This window comes from Pantherophis guttatus, chromosome 5, assembly GCF_059756535.1.
Source record: "Pantherophis guttatus breed Tessera chromosome 5, ASM5975653v1, whole genome shotgun sequence".
Lineage (NCBI taxonomy): Eukaryota > Metazoa > Chordata > Lepidosauria > Squamata > Colubridae > Pantherophis > Pantherophis guttatus.
This window is the reverse complement of record NC_142067.1, coordinates 92,460,843-92,484,811: the sequence shown is the minus strand read 5'-3', so window position 1 is coordinate 92,484,811 and position 23,969 is coordinate 92,460,843. Positions and strand designations below refer to the sequence as shown.

General features: G+C 35.1%; 1 protein-coding gene across 8 annotated transcripts in view; it reads right to left on the bottom strand.

Moving 5' to 3' along the window:
* HERC2 (HECT and RLD domain containing E3 ubiquitin protein ligase 2) overlaps positions 1 to 23,969 on the bottom strand; it is a 112,223-nt gene that overhangs the window by 46,702 nt on the left and 41,552 nt on the right. For 7 of the 8 annotated variants that reach the window (XM_034431378.3, XM_087895327.1, XM_034431379.3 and 4 more), the window contains exons 27-54: positions 23,705 to 23,919; positions 22,228 to 22,360; positions 21,068 to 21,195; positions 20,779 to 20,974; positions 20,249 to 20,385; positions 19,183 to 19,356; positions 18,962 to 19,098; positions 18,042 to 18,193; positions 17,278 to 17,469; positions 16,909 to 17,096; positions 16,559 to 16,751; positions 15,487 to 15,669; positions 14,257 to 14,441; positions 12,853 to 13,000; positions 12,543 to 12,739; positions 12,029 to 12,259; positions 11,386 to 11,521; positions 10,073 to 10,216; positions 8,203 to 8,345; positions 6,753 to 7,020; positions 5,845 to 5,987; positions 5,602 to 5,694; positions 3,052 to 3,220; positions 2,828 to 2,953; positions 1,425 to 1,533; positions 1,071 to 1,210; positions 576 to 766; positions 124 to 229 (exon numbers count right to left, since the gene is read on the bottom strand). In XM_034431378.3, coding sequence (XP_034287269.2) covers positions 124 to 229; positions 576 to 766; positions 1,071 to 1,210; positions 1,425 to 1,533; positions 2,828 to 2,953; positions 3,052 to 3,220; positions 5,602 to 5,694; positions 5,845 to 5,987; positions 6,753 to 7,020; positions 8,203 to 8,345; positions 10,073 to 10,216; positions 11,386 to 11,521; positions 12,029 to 12,259; positions 12,543 to 12,739; positions 12,853 to 13,000; positions 14,257 to 14,441; positions 15,487 to 15,669; positions 16,559 to 16,751; positions 16,909 to 17,096; positions 17,278 to 17,469; positions 18,042 to 18,193; positions 18,962 to 19,098; positions 19,183 to 19,356; positions 20,249 to 20,385; positions 20,779 to 20,974; positions 21,068 to 21,195; positions 22,228 to 22,360; positions 23,705 to 23,919 — 4,557 coding nt within the window. The remainder of the gene's footprint in view (positions 1 to 123; positions 230 to 575; positions 767 to 1,070; positions 1,211 to 1,424; positions 1,534 to 2,827; positions 2,954 to 3,051; positions 3,221 to 5,601; positions 5,695 to 5,844; positions 5,988 to 6,752; positions 7,021 to 8,202; positions 8,346 to 10,072; positions 10,217 to 11,385; positions 11,522 to 12,028; positions 12,260 to 12,542; positions 12,740 to 12,852; positions 13,001 to 14,256; positions 14,442 to 15,486; positions 15,670 to 16,558; positions 16,752 to 16,908; positions 17,097 to 17,277; positions 17,470 to 18,041; positions 18,194 to 18,961; positions 19,099 to 19,182; positions 19,357 to 20,248; positions 20,386 to 20,778; positions 20,975 to 21,067; positions 21,196 to 22,227; positions 22,361 to 23,704; positions 23,920 to 23,969) is intronic. The other variant, XM_034431380.3, reaches the window with a different exon arrangement.

Here is a 23,969-nt window from a genome sequence, read left to right as displayed (position 1 = left end):
TAGAAAAATTAAACAAAGCCATACTGAACTATTTATATACTGCAGAGCTTTTTTGTGTTACAAAGCTATGAAAAGACAAAAGTTGATTCTTTCTTTCCAAACTCAATAAAAGTAATGCCATACCTGAGACCACAACTAAAGAAGGCATGTAACTGCTGTCTGCAGGGTCCACTATCATCTTCAATCTGTGTACTAGGACATCAGGAAAAATTTCCAGCCGTATCCAGTGCTAGAAAATGTTATATTCAATTAATTCAAATCCTTTGAAGACATATTATGAACAGCAATTATATCTGAGTAGTATTATTTCTTAAAATTTAAAAACTACATTTACTCTAAGACAAAAATAATTATTCTACTGCCACTTTGAATTATGGGGAATTATATAAGTATAATAGAGAAGTGAATGTTATGTTGTGATTTATTATGCTAATTGCCAGTACATTATTGTATTTATTTGCTTTACTCTGTTTTTGTTCTTTTAACAAAAGAACAAAATCCTGGTCATTGACCAAGTAAATATTATCGATTGATACAAACATGGCAGATATTTGCAGATATCTTTTTAAACTTACCTTTCCTTGCGAGCCAGAAGACTGCCAACACTGTTCACTTCCATCAATCAAACGAGAAGCTTGATTCACAGAAGATGACACATTCAAATTTTTAACAATTCTGGACCAATCATCAAGTAGCATGCCTCGCTGGCTACTATGATGTCTTTTTAGCTGCTTTCCAGAGCGACCACAAAATACTGGAGACTGGCCTGGTGTTGAAAGTTGGAAGATAGCTATATTAATTCAACAGTACAAATGCAGTACAGTACAAATACTAAAAACAAGGAAACTGTATTCGTCTAACAGGAGGATATATTTACGAATACCCCCCACTATACAGTTTTGTGCATAATTTTACGCAGCCAAAAGGTTGGTTAATATGAAGTTACGATACAACTTACCTTGTGCATGACAAAAACTAGGAATTCCAAAAATACACAATTGTTCTCAAGAACATAAATAAACATTTCATGAAATGGTAAGGAAAATATATTTGGGTTTATTTAAACATACCTGGTTCATTTATTCTGCCAAAAGTGTGTCTTGTATTATGTTTCCTACTTTTGAAGCAGGTTTCACAGAAATCAAAATCATCGCAGTTTCTGCATTTAAATCTAGGTCCATTAATAGGGAACATCTGACAGCCATCACACCTGAATGATGACAAAAAAAAAATGACTACAAAATGCTCAATTTGCCATCTTGCATATTTTTTATTATCTCAAGGTTAAGAAATTCTATTGTTTTAGGTTTTAGCTGCTGCCACCTTGTGGAATTCAAACAATAGGATACATTACAGAAATAGCAAAGGAAAAATGCAAAAGATTAACAAAGTAGAATTTGTTAAAGAAAAATGGAAAAACTTACGTAACTCCTGGGTGAATACTGGGGACCAGTTCCATTTCTGACAATAATCCAGTCCAATGAGATTGTTGAGGGAAGTCAACAATAACATCTTTACCATTGGCACTAAAAGCTTTGGCAAGGAAATATTTAAGAGTTATTCATTTATTTATTACTAGAACTTGAATACAGTGATCTTATGTGATTCACAGCAACTAGTAAAATCAACAGTGTAAAAATATACACAGGGTAAGAGTCGGAAATAAACATGTATTTACTACCGCATTTTCAGATATTTTGTATTGATAAATGGTACTTGTACATTTCCTGGAATATATGGAATGTTAATATTATAGTGCCTCAAAACTACTTTTCCAGTTGTGAATAAAGGAATTAATTAACTCCAATTACCCACAGGAAATTTTGAACAGATAGAATATCAATAGTACTATCATCATCATCATCTAACAATTCTAAGAGGAATATTTATCACTCAGAGGTAGCAATTTATTTAACAGAATTTTATAACATATGATATCAAAAATTTCAGTGAAACATTATCAGGAGGTCATAGAAGCAATTGTTCCGTGATATAAGCCATAATACTCTGCAGAGAATCTATTACATGCTCAAAGGTGGAAAGGTTTAGCAGAATACAGGAATGGTTGGTACAGATGATGGAACTTGTGGAGATGGCTAAATTAACCTCTTATTTTAAAGAAAAAATAACTACCTTTATGGCTGACTGAAAACCACTTAGCTTTTTGCGTAAAACAATAAAAATGCATTTATGATTTGTGGTTTTCATGATTAGGGGAAAAAAGCCCTGGGCAATAGAAAAGTGTGAGCTTTCTTTTATAATCATAGAGGAAGAGATTATTTTGGAATTGTAGTTATATTTCCTGCAAAATAAATCAGAAGGTTCTTCTAATTCTTTTTGTTCTTTCTTTATGCACTTTTTTCCCTTCCTTCTTTACTTTTACCCTTTATTAGCTTGTTTTATTTTTTATGTTTCTAATAAAACTTTCAGTGAAAAATGAAGATGTCAAAATACTGATTTATAAAAATCTTATTCTCCTATTCTTTTCAAACAAGCAATTCTGCTCCCAAGATCAATTTCAATAAGTGATAAGTAATTAATTTTTTTAATGCTTCCTCTTTTTCATCAGCCCAGAAACCCTCTGGAACATACATAAGGCATGTCACAAATAACTGCAGAAAAGGAAAGGAAATGGCAAAAAGCACTCATCTCCCACCCACATGAGAAGTGTTTTCCACTTGCATAGGCATTCTTCAACAAACTATTAGAAGAAAAATAACAACAGAAAGATCAAGTTTTGAACACAGTTGAATATTATTTTGTAGCAGCACAATCACTGTACCGAGACAACATCTGTAATTATTCATATTTAAAATATACAAATTACCTTTTACTACACCCACACTTCTGTGGGTAACAGATCCCCATTTGTATTTGGGTGTCATTACAGAAGTTTTTACACGAACTTTGTCACCAATCTTTATGTGTGACGGAGAACTTTGTGGTGGGAATCCTATAAAGTATTAAGATCAGTGATATCAATTAGTTTGAATTCCAAATTATATCTCATTATGAATATAATCAGAATAATACTTTATGTCTTCAACTCACCTATCAGTTCCACATGGATATATCTGACCCAGTAAGTGCCACCTTTTTGTTGCCAGTCACATTGCACATTGAGATCATGCAAACCATCGCGATCCAACTTTATAACTTTACCCACATCTCCCTCACAAACCTCCTCATAGGTTCTGCAACATCGGACCATCATCCCCACCTAAGATGACAATAAATAAGTGAAAAGACCAAAGTAGCACTTGATATTCAATCATTCAAGTAATATTATATATAATAAGGAAAACTGTAACAGGACAAACTACTAGGGGGGGAAATTATAGCTATAAAAATATTTCATAACAATTTGGGGAGACAAAATCTTTTTACCTCTAAATATGGAATCCTAATATCATTCTACACAGACCTTTATTTAAGAGAAAAAGTAAAAAGAAGAACCTGGAAAAAAAAATCTTAAATGTTAAACAAACCTACTGTTACATATCCTTTTATCATATATATGTTTGTTACCATTGCAATCAATTTACTTTTAAGAAAAAATAAGTTTAGTTTATTTATTTAAAGGATTTGTTTTCTAGCTACTTCTTTCCTAGTTCAAGACTAAAATTAAGCATATATGGGGCAAAATTCTAAACAGTCTTCCAGTTGGGATTCCAAGAGCAAAATCCTTGTTCAAATATAGCAAAATCTGACTACTTTAGCCTACTATATAATAGTTCAACATTAAGCATTCTTCCAGCATCATTTTTTGAAACAAAGTGCATCGTATCTTTTTCTCAATTCTTGTTAATTTCTAAATCACTGGTACACAATTCAAATTAGCATGATCTATAAAAATGCAATGACTTTTTCAGAACAATATGAATGTGTGCTCAAAAAGGAGTCTCTATAGCACATGATGATCATATGAACCAATGCTGAACTTCAAGGCATACTGCCAGCATTTAACTGAGTCCGTCAATTTACTTGTAAAAGAATTCATACTACATGATCAATAGATACCAAATAGAATGTTTGTTGCATTCATTGTAATTTCAAATCTATAGTATGGTACACTGATGTCAAAATGGACATCCTTTATCATTCATGACTCAGATTTTCCAAACCCCTTATCCCATTCTTCTCTATATTCTTGGAGATTCAGCTCCCTCTCTCTCTCTCTCACACACACATACACACACTCTCTCACACACACACAAACTAGGTTATAGGTTCATTATAGGTTCATAATTTTGTAATGGTAAGGTCACCTTCAACCCACCCTCAAACTGATTACCTCATGGACATGTCCATGCAGTGATCTTGGCAACAGTGCAGAAATGTCAGCCAGTGCCTTCCTTAGCAAACTTTTTCAATCTCCCAGTCTAGCCTTAATTCTCTGCTGGTAATCAGATCCAACCTTGCTTAGTGTCCATGCTTTGAAAAGTTCACCTAGGCAGTGCCGCCTATTATTTTGTATATGTATATCTATTAGAACATATTAAAACTTGACCAGTAGAGAGGATTCTAAAGCAGCTAATGTTACCAGTCCTCATGTTAAATGTAAACTGAAGGCGCTGCCATGTTTTAGCAAATGGCACTTATTCTACAAATTCTTAAATACAAAAGCAGTACAGTCAACTTTATTAAGTGATCCAAGATATATTTTCTACACTCTATCCAGGTTCTCTGGAAAAGGAGAACTGTCATATTTTCAAATTTGGAGTTTCTCACAACCTGATATTAAAGATTAAAGTGTGCTTTCTGTTTTGTACTTTACAACTATTGAAAGCACATCATAAATTACTCATTATTGTAGTGGAGAACATATGGTCTTCCAGGTGTTACTGAATTCTAAGGCTGTGATTTCAAAATATTTTTTTCAAAGCACACTGGGGCATAAACTGCTTGTCTGGAAATTTTTAAAATAGCTACATTTTTTTCTCAGAAGTATGTGGAAACAGCAGAGAACACCACGAAGACCTACACAGCCCCATTTAATTCCACCCCTATGAATTATAAGCAACATAGCCAGGGAAATAGACTAATGTCTAGCAATATCTGGAGTTACACATATTTCCCACTCCCAGCCTACATTTTAAAACTTATGAAACTTCTTTAATCATTATGAAAAAGCTTGACTGTTGTATGTATTAATAAGTACTAGAAGCTAACTTATTGGGAATCAGGCCAATGGTCTACTTAATTATATACTGCCTACATAAGTAGGCATTAACCCTCCAGGTTATCATATGAGAATATTTTCAGTTCTATTGAGAGATGCCATTGAAATTTTTATGTTAATTATTGGTTTGTAATTTTAAAATATTAACTGCCCAAATCGTTTAAAAATGAGCAGAATAAATAAAATAAAGCCTGTGCTGCCATTAACTTTCACTGATTAAAAATAAAGCAGGAAGAGGAGGAGGAGAAAGATGGAGGTAGGGTGTCAGTACCTTCACAAAAGGCAATACAACAGATTGAAATATCCTGGAAAATAACATAAATAGTCTTTTGCATTTAATTGATATTGTCCATGTCTACTTTTCCATATGCATAGTACTTCTTTCAGAAAGAGAATTATATAGTCATATTCATGCTTACCTGAATATTCTCCCGGACATATACCGCATAATCATCATTACTTAAGAAATCAGCTCTTTTCTTATATGTTTGGCTTTCTGTTACAACAGCAGACTACAATAAAGAAAACAAATGTTCTGGTTGTCATAATAATATATCATAAATGAAATATCTTCTCCATTAACAATTATAGAGAACTTGTCACTATTTTTTTTTGTTAGAAATTTTTTATAAAAATCGTAAGTAGTTATTCTTAACATTTACCACTGGATACGCGGCTTCTGCTTCCTCTACTTCTTCTGACACTTCATCATCTGAATATTCATCAGATATAGTGTCACCATCTGAGAAATCGGTAATTTGAATATCGGGATGATCCAAAAGCCAGCCCACCAAGGCTTCTACCCCTAGATTAAGACATCAATAGAATTGTTCATATGAGTAGAAGTGCTTAAATTATGCTTTTATTTTATATCACCACTTTAAATCATCATGAACCTTTCCAAATCATCTTCCATAATATTTTTCTATATCTAATAGCTCACTACTGTAGCCAATCTTTACATTTACCCTGTATTATTTTGACCATCAGTACCAAAACAAAGATATTCCATCAATCTCTTTGAAGTACTGGCTTAGGACCCGGGTACTTGCGGGACCGCCTACTACCACCAATAGCCTCCCACCGGCCGGTACGCTCCCATAGAGAGGGGCTCCTCCGGGTGCCGTCAGCCAAACAATGCCGACTGGCGGCCCCCAGGGGGAGAGCCTTCTCTGTGGGGGCACCTACTATCTGGAACGAGCTCCCCCCAGAGATACGGAGGATCCCGGATCTGCGCACCTTCCGCCGCGCCTTAAAGACCTTACTATTTCACCAGGCCGGCCTGGCCTAATTTTCCCCCTCTTTTATAAAAGATTTTTAAAATTTTAACATCTTTTAGTATTTATATATTCAATTTTAAATTGGTTTTAAAAGTTTGGGGTTTTAAATTTGTCGGGGCCAAAATTATTTAATTTGATTTTATTCTATTTTTTAAATTTTGTATTGTATGTGTTTTTATTGTTTGGCTGTGCACCGCCCTGAGTCCTTCGGGAGTAGGGCGGTATAGAAATCTAATAAATGAAATGAAATGAAATGAAAGTACACTGTGAATACTACAAACATGAGGTACCTGGTAATCCAGAAGCACTTCCAGAAGTGCCTGATAGTGATTTCAATGCAAACTCAATATTCTTTCTAGGGAATCCCATTTCCATAAGTTGCACAACAATTGGGAGTGGTGGAATGGGAGATGCCTTGCATTTTTTTACTTTTGCAGGTCGGATATGTTGGACTGTAACAGGTGTTGTAGCTTCACTGGAGCTACATTCTTCAAAGACCGGAGTTGAAGGATGCCCAGATTCTACAGCCAGATATTGACATACAGCAAGTGCAGCAGCCTATAGGAAATTATATATATAAGCTCTATTTAACACAAAGTAACATAGAAGACAATACATCCATTTATTCTATGGCTGACGTAGACACAAATCCTATGGCTGACGTAGACACAAATCCTATGGCATACTTAAAAATTAGAATTAAAATGCTAGGAAGGCAAGAACCTAAACTAGAAATTATATGATTTGTTGTGGCCAAATCTGGTTTACCCAATGCAACCAAATCACTTTGGATACAACATAAATATTTAAGCATGCAAATAACTACAGTGAACAATAGGCGTACAGCAAAGCATTTTAAATATCTCTATTTTTTATGTGCCATATAAGTTTGTTATCAACAAACTATTCTTCTAGAATCAATATAAATATTAATATCTCTAATATAAATATTAAATCAGTATCCTTAGAAGAAATAGAGTTATGTTGTTGCTTATGCTTTAATTTTAGCATTTTCTCTGTGTAACTTATTTATGGGGCTGTGGCTTCTTTCTGAAGAAATGAATATATCCAAGATAGAAATGCAACAAATATGACATCTTTTTAAAGTACAATGTCAATAATTTTTTAAAACAAATGCAACTGAACTTTTAAGTAACTCAAGTTCAAAACTGATTTGCAATGCTGACATAGGAATCTTAAATGTGACTCTTCAGCACACATGATGGATAACTCTGACTAAACCTCTTTCATGAAAGAGTCTCTCCTGAGCTAATACAAACTGGGTTTTTATTCTTTGTAAACTGCCCAGACTCACTGAGAGTGAGTGGGCGGCCATGTAAATCTTCTAAATAAATAAGTAAATAAATAAAAATTGTTTGAAATGTTAACTAAATATAGAAACGTCTGAGAGAAATAAAATCAGCAATATAATGACTGTCAGCATTCCTGGGATCAGTCATGGTTTGATCCTTCTGCTTCTCTCCATAGCTATTTCATTTGGCTGCTACAGAGAGAAAGGTGATATAACAAGTCTCTTTTTATTGAAATGGTTGTGGCTAGTAACCATTCGACCTTTATCTTTGCAAAAGTGTGTCATGTCTCATGGTGCTTGGATGTGTCTCTTTTCCTACTGAATTGTATTTAGTAAGTTGTAATTTTTTTAAAATATATATATAAACCTTCTTCACAGGTTTACATTGATAGTATATGATTTAAAATAGCAAATGTTAAACAAAATACCTCAAGCTCTTGTTTATCAAATATTGCTTTTACTGGAGATGGTTGTGTTGCTGCTGTCAACAGTTGCTGCAAGAGGATCATGGGAGGCTGAGGCCCTTCTGGAGACATGTCTCCCACCTCAGGTGATGCCACTGCACCATCATCTTAAAGCAACAAAAAAAGTCTTTTAAGCTGTAGAACCTCCATACCAAAATAAACCCCCAAAGCTTATATATTCTTGCAGAAACAGTCCATGATGTATCTTATTTCAAATGCAAACGAATATTTCTTTAAGTCTCTTTTTATATGTATATATATTTAGTTTAGCAGATATTTAATAGCATAAAGGGAAAAAAGAATCAGAAACATTGCGCAAATTTAAACAAGAATTCTCAAAATATTAAGTCAATACTACATATAAAATAATCTTAACTGTTAATGGAATCAATCATCCATATTTAACTAAAGTATCCTGTTTCTCCGAAAATAAGACATCCCCTGATAATAAGCCCAATCAGGTGTTTGAGCGAATGTGCTAAAATAGCCCCCCTCCTGAAAATAAGTCCCCCTGAAAATATTTAAATGCATGCGCAGCTGGTCCCCATTTCCTCTGGTTTCCTCCATACACCCCAAAATAATAAGACCTCACAAAAAATAAGGCCAAGCGCTTATTTCGGGGTTCAAAAAAATGTAAGACAGAGTCTTATTTTGGGGAAAACACGGTAGTTAAACCAGTAGGAATTGCCAATTAGAACAGTGTTAATTTTTTAAAAAACCATCAAATTTAGGAGATCCACTCTTATTATGAAAAAACAGACAAGAGATCGTTTTTTAAAAACAAAGGCTAAAAGAAATCCAACTACAGATTCAGTATAAATCCAAGTACAGAATTATAATTCATAAATGGATTATATGCATGCTACTTCTTATAATCCTGAGCTTTTTATTTCTGCCGAGCTTTGTGCTTAAATCCCTATTCCTAGTACAATTATCTTTAGTTTATTACATAATTTAAATACAACAGGGCCAATACTGAAGGGGCAGCAAGCATGAGCACAATGGAGCAGACCATTTGTATAAGTACCCTTCTCATGTTAACTCCAGTTAAAGTTACAGGACAGAAAAGACACAGTTTCTTTTATACTAATGAAACTAGCATCTGAATGGGAATTTCTGTGATAGAGTAGTTGGATTAAAATTAAGATGACCCGAGTTCAAATCCCTAGAAAGCCACAAAGCTGAGGGCTAAGTAGACTTAAAACATAATACTGCTTGAGGATAAGAAGGAAAATACTCATGGATGTTTCTTAAACTATTCAAAGGAAGTGAGGTCTAAAAAAGGAGTGCTTTATTGATGAAAAAATAAAAATATCTATCCTCTTTCGGTCTCTCATATTATGTCCCTGGCATCTATTTTGTTTAATTATATTAAACTTACTCAGGCTACCATGTATCTTGAAATGCTGGTGTCATTCTCACTAATCTATTTATTTTCTTCCTTCCTCCTTATATGATCCCCATATGTCTGATATCTAACACTAAAAGAACAGACACTTTTCTCTTAATTGATAAGTGAAAGTGAGCGTATTCTTTTTACCTCATTTCTCTAGTATCTCAACAAATCTATTTCTGGGCAACTAATGAACTAGTGAACTCTATACATACAAAACATTATATCTGAAAAGGAACAGCTTGTTGCTTCCAAAAAACCATTAATAAACGTTTGTGGTTAAGTGTGTACTGCTGGAGAATTCTAAGTGAGGAAAAACAAAAAAAGGTAATCACTGAAAATCCAATTCCCTCTCCATTATGCTGCCTAGTTAAGTAGAAAGAGTAAAAAATATGAAAAAAATGTGAAAATTGTGAAAAAGGTGATTAAGTCAAATTTTACCTGTGGGAATTGTGCTAGAATCTTGTACTGCTGGTTGAGATAAGATCTGCCTTAATTTATCCTGGTAAGAAAGCAGAGCTCGGCCTGCTTTTAATATGTATAGCTTTAATTGCTGACATCTCAAGAGATCCAAGTCTATTTGTCCTGTTCAAAATATATTACAGGCATTTGTTAGCACAACTGATAGGAAACATTAGGGATAAACATGAAAGAGAAAACATATTTTGTTTCATGGCTTCAAACTAAGCAACTCCATTTAAAACCTTCTATCTGAGTTTCTGAGTTGGCTGTTACAACAGAAAAATAGAACTTGAGTAGTTTATATTCTAATGGAACAATACTGAAATATGTTGACTATTCAGGTTCTCTAATTTTTACCCAAGGCCTGCAAAAATTAATAGGAAAAATGTTCATGCTGAAAGTACAAAAAATTGTTAATGGCAATGATTTTTAAAATAAATTAAAATAAAATATTAAAATAAATTATTAAATAATAAATTATTAAATAATAAATTATTTAAATAAATATCCTTAAAAACAGTAAAAATACAATTCTAATCTCATCCATTGAAAATCTGTTCAGATTACAAAAGTGTTGTGGGAAATTACTACTTTAAATTATCTTTTCCTTTTCCACCTTCACCCAGGTTACAGATCTGGACATGGGACAGAAATAACATTGGTAACTGGCTGATGATCTCAATGGGGGTAGTTCATCCTTCTGGTCCCATCAGGCCCTTTGTCTGGTGTTTAGTACAATTTTAACCATTGGGGGAGGAGAAGTCAGCTTGATGGATACTTTTGTGACTATAAATAAAGACTCCTTTTTAACATTATGTCAGCTGCAGGGAAAGGTCACTTGTCAGCTTGGGATAAGATGCTATCACTGTACTGTTGATACTTAGTTATACAACATCACCCTAGTCTAATCTGGATATGAAATTTAATTCCTGATCCAGTATCTGGAAGATGCTTGAGGTCAGGATAGAATGAACTAGGCTGAAGTTAAACCCAAACAAGGTAGAAAACCTTGACATAAAAATATCAACTCTTATCAGTTCTGGAGATTGTTTTATGAAGTAGATGCACTACTCCTGAAGGAGCAAGTCCATGACTTGCTGGATCTTGGATTCAGAGCTATAAATGAGCAAACAGAGGATATAGCCACAAGGGCTTCTGACCAAATTTGGCTGAAAATAATCCTTGTTTAATGCTGATATTAACCCCCTTCAAATCAAATTACATTTCTTATTCCAGTTTAACAGTCTTGTTATCTTAGACAGAAGAATACTTTCAAGTGGAGAAATATATACCAGAAAGGCCCTGGTTGGGAGTCTTCATTCTTTGTTTTTCTACTTTACTGCCAGCCAGATTTACCAACTGAGCCCAGACAGAAAGCATGGGTTCAGTGAAGGGTAAGTTATTCACATTAAATGGAACCACAGGAACCTAAGGGGAAATACAAAGAATGTTATCAATGTAATTTCATTATAATTTAGATAGCAAGATTTATTTATTTTCATCAGAAATAACTATGTCCCATTTCTAGAAAGAATAAACCCATGGTATATTCAATAAAATCATTTTATTTTCTCAAAAAGAAATCTATTGAGTCACATAAACATGCAGACTTTGGAAAATGCAATTCTCAGGTCTTAAAGATATTTTGCTACCAATTTGAGAATGTAACATAAAAATGAAACAAAATGGGAAGGTGGACTAAAGATTTTCACAATAGACTTAAAGCTGTCAGTGAAATTACAAACATCGGTCAGTACCACTATCTTCTCAGAGCAGCAAGATCATTTCAAGAGGTTCAGCATTTAAAGGAAAGTCATATCCTGTGTTTCAGGATACATACACTTCTGCTTCTTATCCACATTTCCCAAGTACTACCAGTATGTTAATTATCAATTTGCTTGTTCTCAATATCCTAATATCGCTTAAGGCACTCACTGGTTTTAGTTGACTGAAAGGACAAACTCTGCAGGTTCTCATGTCATAAAATTGCACTGTGATTTTTCCTTTTGGAGTAATCCTTGTCACCGTGCCTTCTCCAAATTCGTCATGAACTACTTGGCCACCTAACCGCAACCGGCTGTCTATTCCACCAATAACTGCCAAAACAGCCATCAGGCCTCCCACTTCTGGAGTCCCAGAATCAGGAAAACAGTCTTCCAAAGCAGCCTAGTAAAAATGATTACATTATTTAGTTAAACTACAAGGAGCAGTTCCCTTAGCAGAATATATACACATACATATATAATCATAAATTTAAATTTGCACATAAATTTAAATATTTTTGCACATAAAAATCAATGCACATATGGGTTATCAAGGCAAATTTAATGTTTAAGAAAGAATTTTAAAACTTCATCACAGTGCTAATTGAAAAAAGTATAATTGACTGAATTAATTGCTTTCTTTTTAAAAACAACAAATGAGTTGATTGTAAAGATGTGGGAACTACCCCTTCTGACTCTTTTCCTGCAAAGATGTGGGTGATGGAGGTTAGCTGAGAGTTGATATACTTGTTTATGAGTCCATTCCACTGGCCCAATGAATGCAAAGTCCTCAGTAGAGCAACAATCTCTTCAGCTAAAGTACTGCTGTGAGTTGCAGTCAGGGAGGCCTGAGGCCTAGCTTTCCTCCTCCTCAGAGTAGATTCTGCAAACAAACAAACAAACACAGTATCGAAGTAATGAAAGAAAGCTAAGATAAAGTTACATCCATGAGGGATGACTAAAAACTGTATCAATGAAGACAAAATATTTTCTTACCTCTGAGCAGTGGGATATCTGAAGAACATGTAGTCAGCAAGCTACCCAAAAACCCAAATAATTTTTCCACAAGGAATTTCATATCCCGTGACCTTTCCGTTTTATCCCAGGAAGGAAGAACTGCTTGTAATAAGTGCACAGCAAGGATCTAAAACAATGAAATAGCAGAAAAAAGAAATGTGCACTACTTATTAAAAATAATGGCTTTAAAACAAAACAGTCCATTTGCAAAATTAACTGAAGTTCCAGTGCATCCATACATTCAATCATGTTAATATACACTTTCCTAAAAGAGAGACTGCTTGCACCCATCTGGAATCAGCACACAAATGTATACATGCTTAAATTAATGCAGGTCGCCCCACTGATCTCAATGGTTTTTATCCTCAGAGGAGTATATTTAGGTTATTGCTATGCTAGAGCTGGGTTTATTTAACCCAATTTATGCCATGTGTGCTGAAACTGGAACTTTAGAAGAGATCCTTACAAAACAAAACTACTGAGTTCAGTGACTCTAGGAATAAACTTTCCATTACAATCAACATGCTGGCCACATTCTCATCTTGTTCTCCCTGCGCCCATAAAGGATGATAATTTGCAATTAAAACCTCTATTGCCATAGAAGCTTTTCATCAGTTGAGGTTCACATTTCCCCAAGTCTCTATTTCTATGAAGAACCCTCAGGATTCACTTTTGGCAAGATGAATAGCTATATAAAGTTGACTAATAAATATAAAGCCTCCTTTGCTTTCCAGTAGAGATACATGTCATCCCCACATGGAGCCTGAAGGTAGATAGATAATCTCCCTTTGCTTATCCATCCAACTGGAAGGAATGACAGCAGCTTCATCACTTTCTCCGGCCTCCATTTCACCCACATTTTCGTTATTTCCAGCTCTGAACCATTCATTTGGTTTGATAGTGTCTCCATACTCCAAGATGGCCCACACTCCAGCACAGGAGAGAGAGAATAAATCTAAGCTTCCTTTTGTTAAACACAGTATTAAGTCATGGCCAGTTTTCAAAATGTGAACATGCTATGAGTAATCCCTCCCCCTATTTATTCTTTGAAAAGAAGGTCTGCCATGGCACATGCTTATAATTCTCCCAGATTTTCCAAAAAGGTTTGCAAGACAAAATATCTGTTCCTAAACAGAGAGAGGGACCTAGTGTCTGTTGCCCATATATGTTTTCCATGTCTTGAGCACTCTTAACCAATACTTTTAGGTCCAACCTGCCCAGTTCTCATGACTCTCTCACATCTAAAGTAGATGCAAGGACAAAGCCACACTACATATTCACACTGATCTTCTAAGACACCTGCATGTAACAAATCTATAAAAGACAGCTTTAAAACTATACCATGAATCAACCACTAATCATTAAAACATTATATACTATTACCTGTCTTTGGAGAGATGCAGCAGTGAATGAATCATGTCCTTCTACAATTTTCATTAGCAGGGTTATCCATTGTGATGTACTAAGAGTGCTGCACATTTGAGGCATCAGTGCTATACTTCGGATGAATCCCAGGGTACACCAGTTCCGGTGTTGCTCTTTGTTAACTAATGTATTTGGCAAGGAAGCTGCAAATAATTAACAATGACTGAGTAGTAATCAACATTGGTGTAATCATATTTCTGATTACATGGTAGAAATTCCTATTGCTCCCTACTCTCTGCTCCTCTAAAAGATGGGGAATATGGGCCTTAAAAGGGAGGAGACTTCTTCCCTTTTTCTTATGACTGAAGAGGGAAACAGATTAGATTCAATCCTACCTGGTTTTAGTTTTCAAAACCACCTTGTTCTATATTTCATTTTACTTCACTATAATGTATCTAAACCAAAAAACCTCTAACAAACAATTATAAAAGAGAAGCATTAAAAAAGAAGTTACACCAAAGATCTTCCATTCTGTAAAGGATGAACATTTAAGGCACAATAACTTATGAACTGACTAAACTTCTGAAATATTCTCTTGCCTTTAAAGGTTACTCAGAAACTATAGTGATCCAAAATGCGGCAGCCCACATACTAATTGGCAGCTGTTAGTGAAGCCACATTACACTTGTGCTTTGACTTCTGCACTGGCTTTTAATAGGCTTCCAGGCACAAGTTTAGACATACAAAGTCCCTAATGACTTGTCATTTAGTTACCTACAATACAAGCTTGACCTCTGTTTGGTTATGTCAGGAAAAACAACCAGTAGCTCTCCTCTTCTGGGAGGAAAAGGGAAAAAGCTAAAATGTACTGCTTTTCAGAGGTGTTTATTCTCTGAAACAGCCTCCCCAGTGAAATCAATCTGGTCCCCTCTCTGGTTTCATTCAGAAAAAACAATTCAAAATTCAAAACATAAAACAATTCTCTTCTATACAGAATTTGTAGTTTGTGCAGTTAATATGACTGAATATAATTAACTGATATTATTATTTCTGGGGTGGGAGATTATAATTCCGTTACCTATAATTATAATTTTTTTCATGTGTGGATTAGTTAGTCATTGTCTAGATCATTTTACCAGATTGTGCTAGGATGAATGAATAAACCAAATAAACACATAAAATTCTTCTTTTACTGATACTTGGATGGTGAATACAACAGAAAGCAAGAATATAATACACTGGATTTACATGATTTTTCTATCGTGCCACTTTCTACCAGCATGCGGAGCAATCCACACAAAGTTCTCGTTGCTTCATTCTGCATTACTTCAGCGTGAAGGCCAGCAGAAAGGCAGAGTGTTTGCAGAAGATTCACTGTGCTGGTCAGCATCATGGAAGTAGGATGGAGATTTTTTTCAGCATGTTCTCCTTCTAAAACAAGAGTCATAGTAAATTACTGAAAACAAGGTTAATGTATTTCAGCTCCCTCATTTTCAGTCACTCTACATAAATTCAGTAATATAAACTTAGTATTTTAGTTATGACCAGTATAAAAATAGTATTTCCTCAAGAATAGATGTGTTAATCACAAAAGAAGATAGACTATTCAATTTGTTTTATCATGCATGTCAAAGCAAACACAATTCAGAAAGAATAGCTAACACTGCTAGTGCAAATAACAAAAGCAAACTGAAAGAACTCTCAAGTCTTTGAAACATTATAGGGGAGCAGAAAGATAAATGATAACACTTTTGATTCACATTAGAATATAGCAATATATCATCCTTTGTTTGATATACAAATAACTTCAAAGAGGATAATAATAGAACACTAGACAACCTATGACCCATCGAATCATCCTTTTAAAGATATTTTTCTTACCTAAACAGAGAAATAGAATGACCACAAGAAGACAAAATGTCAGTGAGAGCAACTTCCACTTTCCTGTTGGCTTCCCCACTGAGTTTGTGGGAAACTGGCTATGAGCTACAGAAATTCTTCCTTCCTTCCTTCCTTCCTTCCTTCCTTCCTTCTTTCCTTCCTTCCTTCTTTCCTTCCTTCCTTCCTTCCTTCCTTCCTTCCTTCCTTCCTTCTTTCCTTCCTTCCTTCCTTCCTTCTTTCTCTTTCCTCCCTCCCTCCCTCTTCCTTCCTTCCCTTCCCATATTACCAAGCATTTTCTTTTAATACTTTGAGTCTTTTGAAGAAAGACTCTCTGAAAAAAGAGAGCAAACAGAAGAAAATTTGATGTGATTACATCCATTCCCACCATAGAATATGTAGATACTAAAATGCCAGTGACCTCAACTCCAAACTTTCTTACCAGAATCATCCTCAGTGTCAGAGTCTTCAGTTGCAGGTTGTGAAGCAGGAGGAGGTTCGGCTAGCTTCAGATCATACTTCCCCTCTTTTCCCATCCGGTAAGAATTGGTACTGCCGGTGTCCCACTGCACTCGAATCCAGCCATCTTCACCCAGTTCTCCAATTACCCGTCCCAAACCTGGAGGAGGCCCATCCTTAGGAAAGCAGAAATGTTTAAAATACAACAACCAAGATTATATTCCAATTCAATTGATATGTTTATTTATTACACTTTTATGCCACCCATCTACCCCATCTACCCCATCTGGGAAGATATAAGGCAAATAAGTGCAACACTGACAAAGGTATTACCTGGTCACCCCACTTCCAATCTACTCCTCTCATCACTCTAGTACCAATCTTCATCATGGCTGCCAATTCTGGTCCTGAAATAGGAAGCTGAACTGGAGTGCTTTCCTTCCTGGACTCTTCTAGGACTGTAGCAGAAACACCCCGGGATGCAGCAATCATATCTTCTTCCACATTATCGGAGCTCGGTCCTAATTCAACAATAGATTTACTGAGATATACATACCTTGCATTTAGCCATTAATAGATAAAATTCTAAAACCATTAAAATATTTCCACAAAATAATCAGGAAACAATGAAGAAGACATTTTATTTTTCCTAAGTTCTGAGCAAGGGAAGAAAAAGCCAGAGGAAGACAGATCTGCAAATACCTATTAGCCTCAGTGTGGTTTGCATTAATGCCAACATGCCAGAATTGAGAAGAAGATTCAAGGTATTTGCACCGTGTTGTAAAGTTAACATGTTAAGCATGACCAATAAAAAACGTGCTTGTGGGACGGTTCCAAGACTTGGTCCTGCAGGATTTTCATTGGTTATAGTCTGCAGAGGAACAGGCTGGATTCCTAGATGAAAAGTGAAAAAAACCAAGATATTTATTAGCTTAAATAAATGACCTACATAACACCTCTGCCAAAAGATTTTTACTATTATTTTGCCTGAAGTTGGTTTTCTGGTTGCAGACAATACACTATAAACTCCAAAACACACATATACAGATATAAAAATTCTTCTAATAACTTTTATCTCAATAGACAATGCAGATATAAATAATATTATGGCCCATGAATCCACAGTACTCAAACATACAAACCAACCAAATTTTCAAACAAGGAATCAGATAATTAAGACTTCAGGATATATCAGTGATCTTCTATTTCTGTTTATTTAATAAAAGTGTCTAAATAACTCAGAAGCAACTGGGAAAGGCAACAGATACAAATCTATATGACTCATGGCTCCCTCCCTCTCCATGTCTGCTATATTAACAAAAGAAAAGGAAGCTTATCAGATATCCTACAAGACGTAACTGGAAACTATACTTCAAAATTTAAATTACTACCATACAAATTCATGCAAGTAACACCAATGAGTTTTAATAAATCAAAACACAGAATAAATACCTAGAAGGACTCACCTAATTCTTTAAATCTGCTATTAGCATCAAGCAAAATGTTTCTAACATTTTGAACAGCCCACGAATACAACTTTCCAAAGGTAACTTCCAGAAGCGTGCGGTTAAAGGGTGGAATCAGATCAACATCCCTTAAGCAGTCTGTTAAAGGCTCTCTTTGTAGGTTAAAAAATTTAAAAAAATGATTTCAGGATTTTGAAATATAACATAAAGTATTACAAATGGAGCATATGCTACGCTAGCAAACCTAACGTAGCTATACTCTGTTTTTTCAAAAGGCTTCACATTACTGACTTTATATTGGTTCTAGGAAAGCTAGGTGCTTCAAGACACTTCAATGCTGCTCTAAGATTATGATTTATGTTTTCTTCATTTAGCACAAATCTGTTATACTATACAGGTAGTCCTCAACTTACAGCAGTTCATTTGGTGGCTGCTTGAAGTTAGAACGGCACTGAAAAAAGTGACTTATGACCATTTTTCACACTTATGACCGTTGTAGCATTCCTATGATTACATGATTTACATTTGGATGCTTGACAACTGGTTAATATTCATGACAGTTGCAGTATCCTGGAGTCATGTGACCATCTTTTGCTACCCTCTGACGAGCAAAGTCAATGTGGAAAGCCAGATTCGCTTAACAACAGTGTTACTAATTTAACAAGTGACAATTGCAGTTATTCACTTATGTGCCAAGCAAAGTCTTAAAATAGGACAAAACTTACTTAACAAATTTCTCACTTAGAACATAAATTCTGGGCTCAATTGTGGTCATAAATCAAGGACTACCTGTATTACCCAAGTCCCTAGCCCTCTTCTGGCTCAGTTCTAAAATCTGTAGTCTTGATTTTATGTTCCACATGCACTACACTACAAAATGCTCAACAGAACTGAAAGAAAAGGGGTAAGGGAAAGATTACCCTATATTAATTCCTTCTGGAATAAGTCTTTGCCATCCACAGAACATAGCATATTGCACAGAAGGCAGCAAGAAGCTTTTGGCGGCCAATTTTAGAATTGTATCAATCCCCTCTAATCGAACTTCAGCTCGCTCTAGCTGCAAAACAGAGATAAAGCATCACCTCTTTATAAGTTTCTTCTGCAATAAATTCTCAGCCACAATAAAGAAAATAGAGTTTACCTGCTTTAATAAGCACTTCCTCATTTTTTCTACATCAACGGGTTCCTCTTTCAGAGCAAATTCAACTATGGTGTTGAGTAAAGCAGATTGGGGATATAATCCTTGGACATTTTGCTTCAGCCACTTGTATTTGTGAACACCTGTGACTGTATTTATCAGCGGCTGCCATTTATCCTAAGAAGTTAAATGTGCATTAACATGAATTAATAACTGAGGTCTCAGGCTGAAAACAATGTTAATAACCCAAATAAAACATTGAGATATTGAATCTTACAACTTTATGCTCCAAGGGCAAAGAAAAGCTTTACAGACACATCTGATGATGAATACAGTAAGACACAAAAACACCACAGTGTTGCATCTAAAAATAACCCCCCAAAAGTGAATTGAATATAAAAATTCCCTAGTTATCAACAGGAAGGCTATTAAAGACACAGAATATTGTACATTGTCAGCTAGGCTAGGACCTTTTTTTGATGACTATAGTCAACTACAGGGCTACATAACTCATACAAAGTAGTTGGGGGTTATAGGTGAGTGGGAGTTGGGCTTTCTTTTTGGAATGAATGGGGTTTTTCTTTTTCATCTTTTTTTTAACTGCAAAATTTATTTGAGGGCCTATGCTAGATTTCCCATCTCATAATAGAAATTAGTTTCTGACAACAGCAGTGAGTGAGAGAGAGAGAGATCTGAAAGCCACACATACACGCATTTAGAGTTGTGGCTACCCATCCTGATGTAAATTATGGAAATAATATTTGATAAGGATATTCTGCGTATAGTTTAAATGCATAACTTCCATTTCCTCATAGTGTCTTCAGCAGCTTGTGCACATAAACATACATAAAAATATGCCAACTAATTAGGTTCTTTAAGAGATACTATAAAAATCTTTCCACAATCCCTCCTTACTTACTTACTTGTTTATTGAATTTATTTGCTACTCATCTAGTAATGAAACAACTCTGGGTGACTTACAGTACTTAGGATGCATACACAGAGATTATATTAAAGTGGTTTATATAGCATCTACCATCTTACTGCATGCAACCTTTTTTATATCTACCTTAGGTGATTTGACGGACAAAGGCCTTTTATCAGTTGTCACTGGACTATGAGGTATCATACATGACTCTCCCAAATCACTTTCCTCATTTCCAATTTTGGATTCTTCCACATCAGAAGTTTCGGATTTTTTAGAAGCTAGCAGAAAAAAAGATGCTTTAAGAAAAACCCAGAAATGCAAACCATAATAATTGAATAAATCTGTATTTCCTAACAAGCAAAAGTTTAAGTTTTGTCTAGAAAAATATCACTGCTGAAGTGAATAGCAGTTGTATGTAGCAGAGGATCATATTCCTCAACCTATTCTTGATAATTGCATTATCTTTTGAATTTACAATATGGAGCCCATTAGGAACTGGACATACAAACAGTGATGGGTAAATGATCATGCCATTTTTTTTCCATTGAGGTAGGTATAAAAGACTTACTTAGGAACAACCCAAAATTCATTGTATTCTACTATGTCAACAAATAAGACTCACATCTTCTTCAGTATATCCTCTGTAAATCATATTTAAGCCATTGTTTTACCTTTCTTTTTTCTCTTATCTCTAATTATCTTCTGGACTACCCTTCTCCATTGGGGCAAAGAACTAAGACTTTTAAGTTTGGACATGATGGAGAGATCATTGCACACTGCTGGGCGCAGTTCATTGAAGAGAAATCTCAAGCGTTCAATAACAGGAGCACAGACTTCTTTGTAAGATCTTCCTTGTTCTTGATGGGTCTTAAAATAATAATGCACATGAATCAGTCCATAATTTAATTAGCAACAGCAGTTATTAGTACCAAGAAAGGATGCTGCTGACTCCATACTTACTTTGATCAGTGAACATTTTGCTTGATAAACAACACGACAAACATCTGCTACAGATTTTGGAAGTATTCGGTGTTTCACTTGGTCAACTCCAAGCATAATAGGATGAACAAGAGAAAGTGCTACATGACCTTTAGAAAAGAATAAGCAAAAATATAATAGGAAATGAAATACTACAATAAAATAATAAGACAATGAGTTCTTTCTTCCTGATACTCTGAATCTGAATCTGAAATGGCAAATAATTTTCTTTTTGAACTGTTCTGGAAGAACATAAAAGACAACTACTTCCCCCACTCCACAGCCATAGTCTGCTGCCCCACTTGTCCAACCAAATATTTATTAATTTTCCAGTGCAGAAAAAGAGTTTAAGAGCATTAACAATTTAGTTAAGAAAGTTTAATAGGATTAGGAAGAAAAGTTATCCAAGTATGTGCTAGACCAGAGGTCTCCACCCTCTGGGCTGTAGCCCGTTCGGAACTGGACCACAGAAGTGGTGGGCAAGTGTGCATGTGCAAAGCTGCATTTGTGAAAGTGGTCTGTGCATGCAAGGAAATCCATCCCCTCTGCCCCCCAACGCGCCCACCAGTCCACCAAGCTGCAAAGATTGGAGACCACTGTGCTAAACTAAACACTTTGCAATTTTGGTTTCCCCATAGCAAACTATGTGATGGGACAAGCATCTCCATCCTTCTTAGTATCTTTTTTACAAGAAAGATAAGCATTTTTCCCTCTGGATTTATAAGTCCACCCAGCTCAAACAATACAACTCAACAATTTGAAACAACTCAACAATTTGGAAGCATGTTGACTAAATCCATATTGGGAAGAAACAAAGATTGTTGCATTCTCCGTTCCCCAAAACAGGATCTTCTAAAATATTTAAGTATCTGTCTATTCTGTCTCAGTTTATTTTGAAGGCTGGAATGCCAAAAGGTTGTATTATCATAGTAACCCTAATTTTCCTACACAATCTTATATTCCAAATGGAACCTAGAATAATAAGCAGCACTTTGACTGCCATATGATAATATACAGCACTTTGCCCATGCCATGCTAGACCACCTCACACCTGATTGCATTTAATTATTGTCTCCTTCCTCTCAGTGCCCTATAATTTTTACAGTGCTACTCTGAGATAACTGTATGCCAAATACAGATACCTAAATCCTCATGCTTGAGAAGGCAACATAACAACAGACGTCCTACTTCTTCTACTGGATGCTCAGGAGGGAATGTAATTGGTGTTGTCAAATGACACTGTTTGCAGTACCTCTCAACTTGACATAAGAAGTCCTAGATAAAAAAAATATACACTTAGTAGTGTTTATGACGTTGTAGCAATCAAACAAATGCAATTCAATGAAATCAAATAATTGAAAAAAGCATTATGTGAATATCACATACTGGAATATTATATATCGGAATCTCAAGACAGATTCTCCTACATTCTCTTTTCTTACATATAGATGGAACCATATCCTCCCAAGTTAGGATAATAACTGTATTCTTACAATACATTAAGGCAAAAAACAACAACAAAAACATTCAGAAGTAATTGTCAGACAAGCAGTTTCATAGTTTTATTTAATATTCTTTAATTGTAGTTTTTACAAAAGCAGAAGAAGTTTCTAGCCTAGTAACTCTGTGCAGTTTTGCAGGATAATGTTCTTGCATGATCTATGGAGGGCATGGAACAAGGCTAGACTCAGCATTACTTTCAGAACAAAAACAGCAGATATGGGGAGAGGGCTGAAAGACCAGAAAGAGAAATAAGATCATCACAAAGGCCCCTTTTATTAGATGTTTGTTACCTTTTTAAATTTTTCAGGCTTCCCTATCTATCCCAGAAGTGACAGTGTCAACATCATAAAAAAGAAGGACTAGGAGCATCCGATGGCATGCATTTCATGTTGTTTTTGGAGCAACATTATTTTAAGCAAAGTTTGCTCTCCTGGACAAGTTGAGATGGAGTATTTGTACTAATTATTTGGCTGACTGGCCAGTTGCTTTAGTATGGTACTAGGATTTTCAATGATGGAAAATTTAGCCTGGTTTAGAACGTATAATTTGATATTTGGTATTTATTTTCAAAATCTGATTTGTATTTAATTTTTTTTGCTATACTATTTGTTTTTGAGTTTAAATTTCTTCTGAAATTTGTACTGTAGTTCTGAATTTCTGCTGATATTCGTGAAGGCTCAAACAAGTGGTGTTATAAAGTTCAAAAGCCCTTTAAAAAAGTTCTTAAAAAGTTATTTTTCTTTTAGCAGCAACTGGTTGCCTTTAAAAAGTGGGTGTTTTGTGATAGACCACCCTTGTGACACCCATTCTGTGAACGAGCAAATTCCATTCATTACAGTAATTATGGCCTTGATAGGAAAAACTCAGCACCTCCCATGTTATAAGAATCCATTTATTTCCACTAATATTATGTGTTTGGACCAGTAAGCTCTTACTCGCAACCCTAAATAGTATACAGTAATTATCTCCAAAACACTGTTTAAAACTTGGGATATCAAATGCTTTGGTTTAACGATGGAACAGTTCAAAGACTTATAGCAATATAAGCAATAATTAAATTAGCAATTCCACTGCCCAGAACAGCCCATGTTTATTCTTAAGACAAAGTACTCTTACCTTCACAGTGTGATCCTGAATATTGTTGTCTGCAATAGCTTGCAGAAAAGGCTGTGAATGGTCAGTCAAAATTAGCCGATGGGAATACATCTTTGACTTGTTTGGTGTGGTGTTGCCAGGAGAGCTACAGTGGTCTTCATCCTTTTCTTCATTGTAACTATAATGTATCTGACTAGTTTGCAGGCCTCCAGAAAAAATAGAGGACTTCAACCACTCTATAAGGAAATACATTTAAGCATACTATTTTATCATACTATTTCTGTAG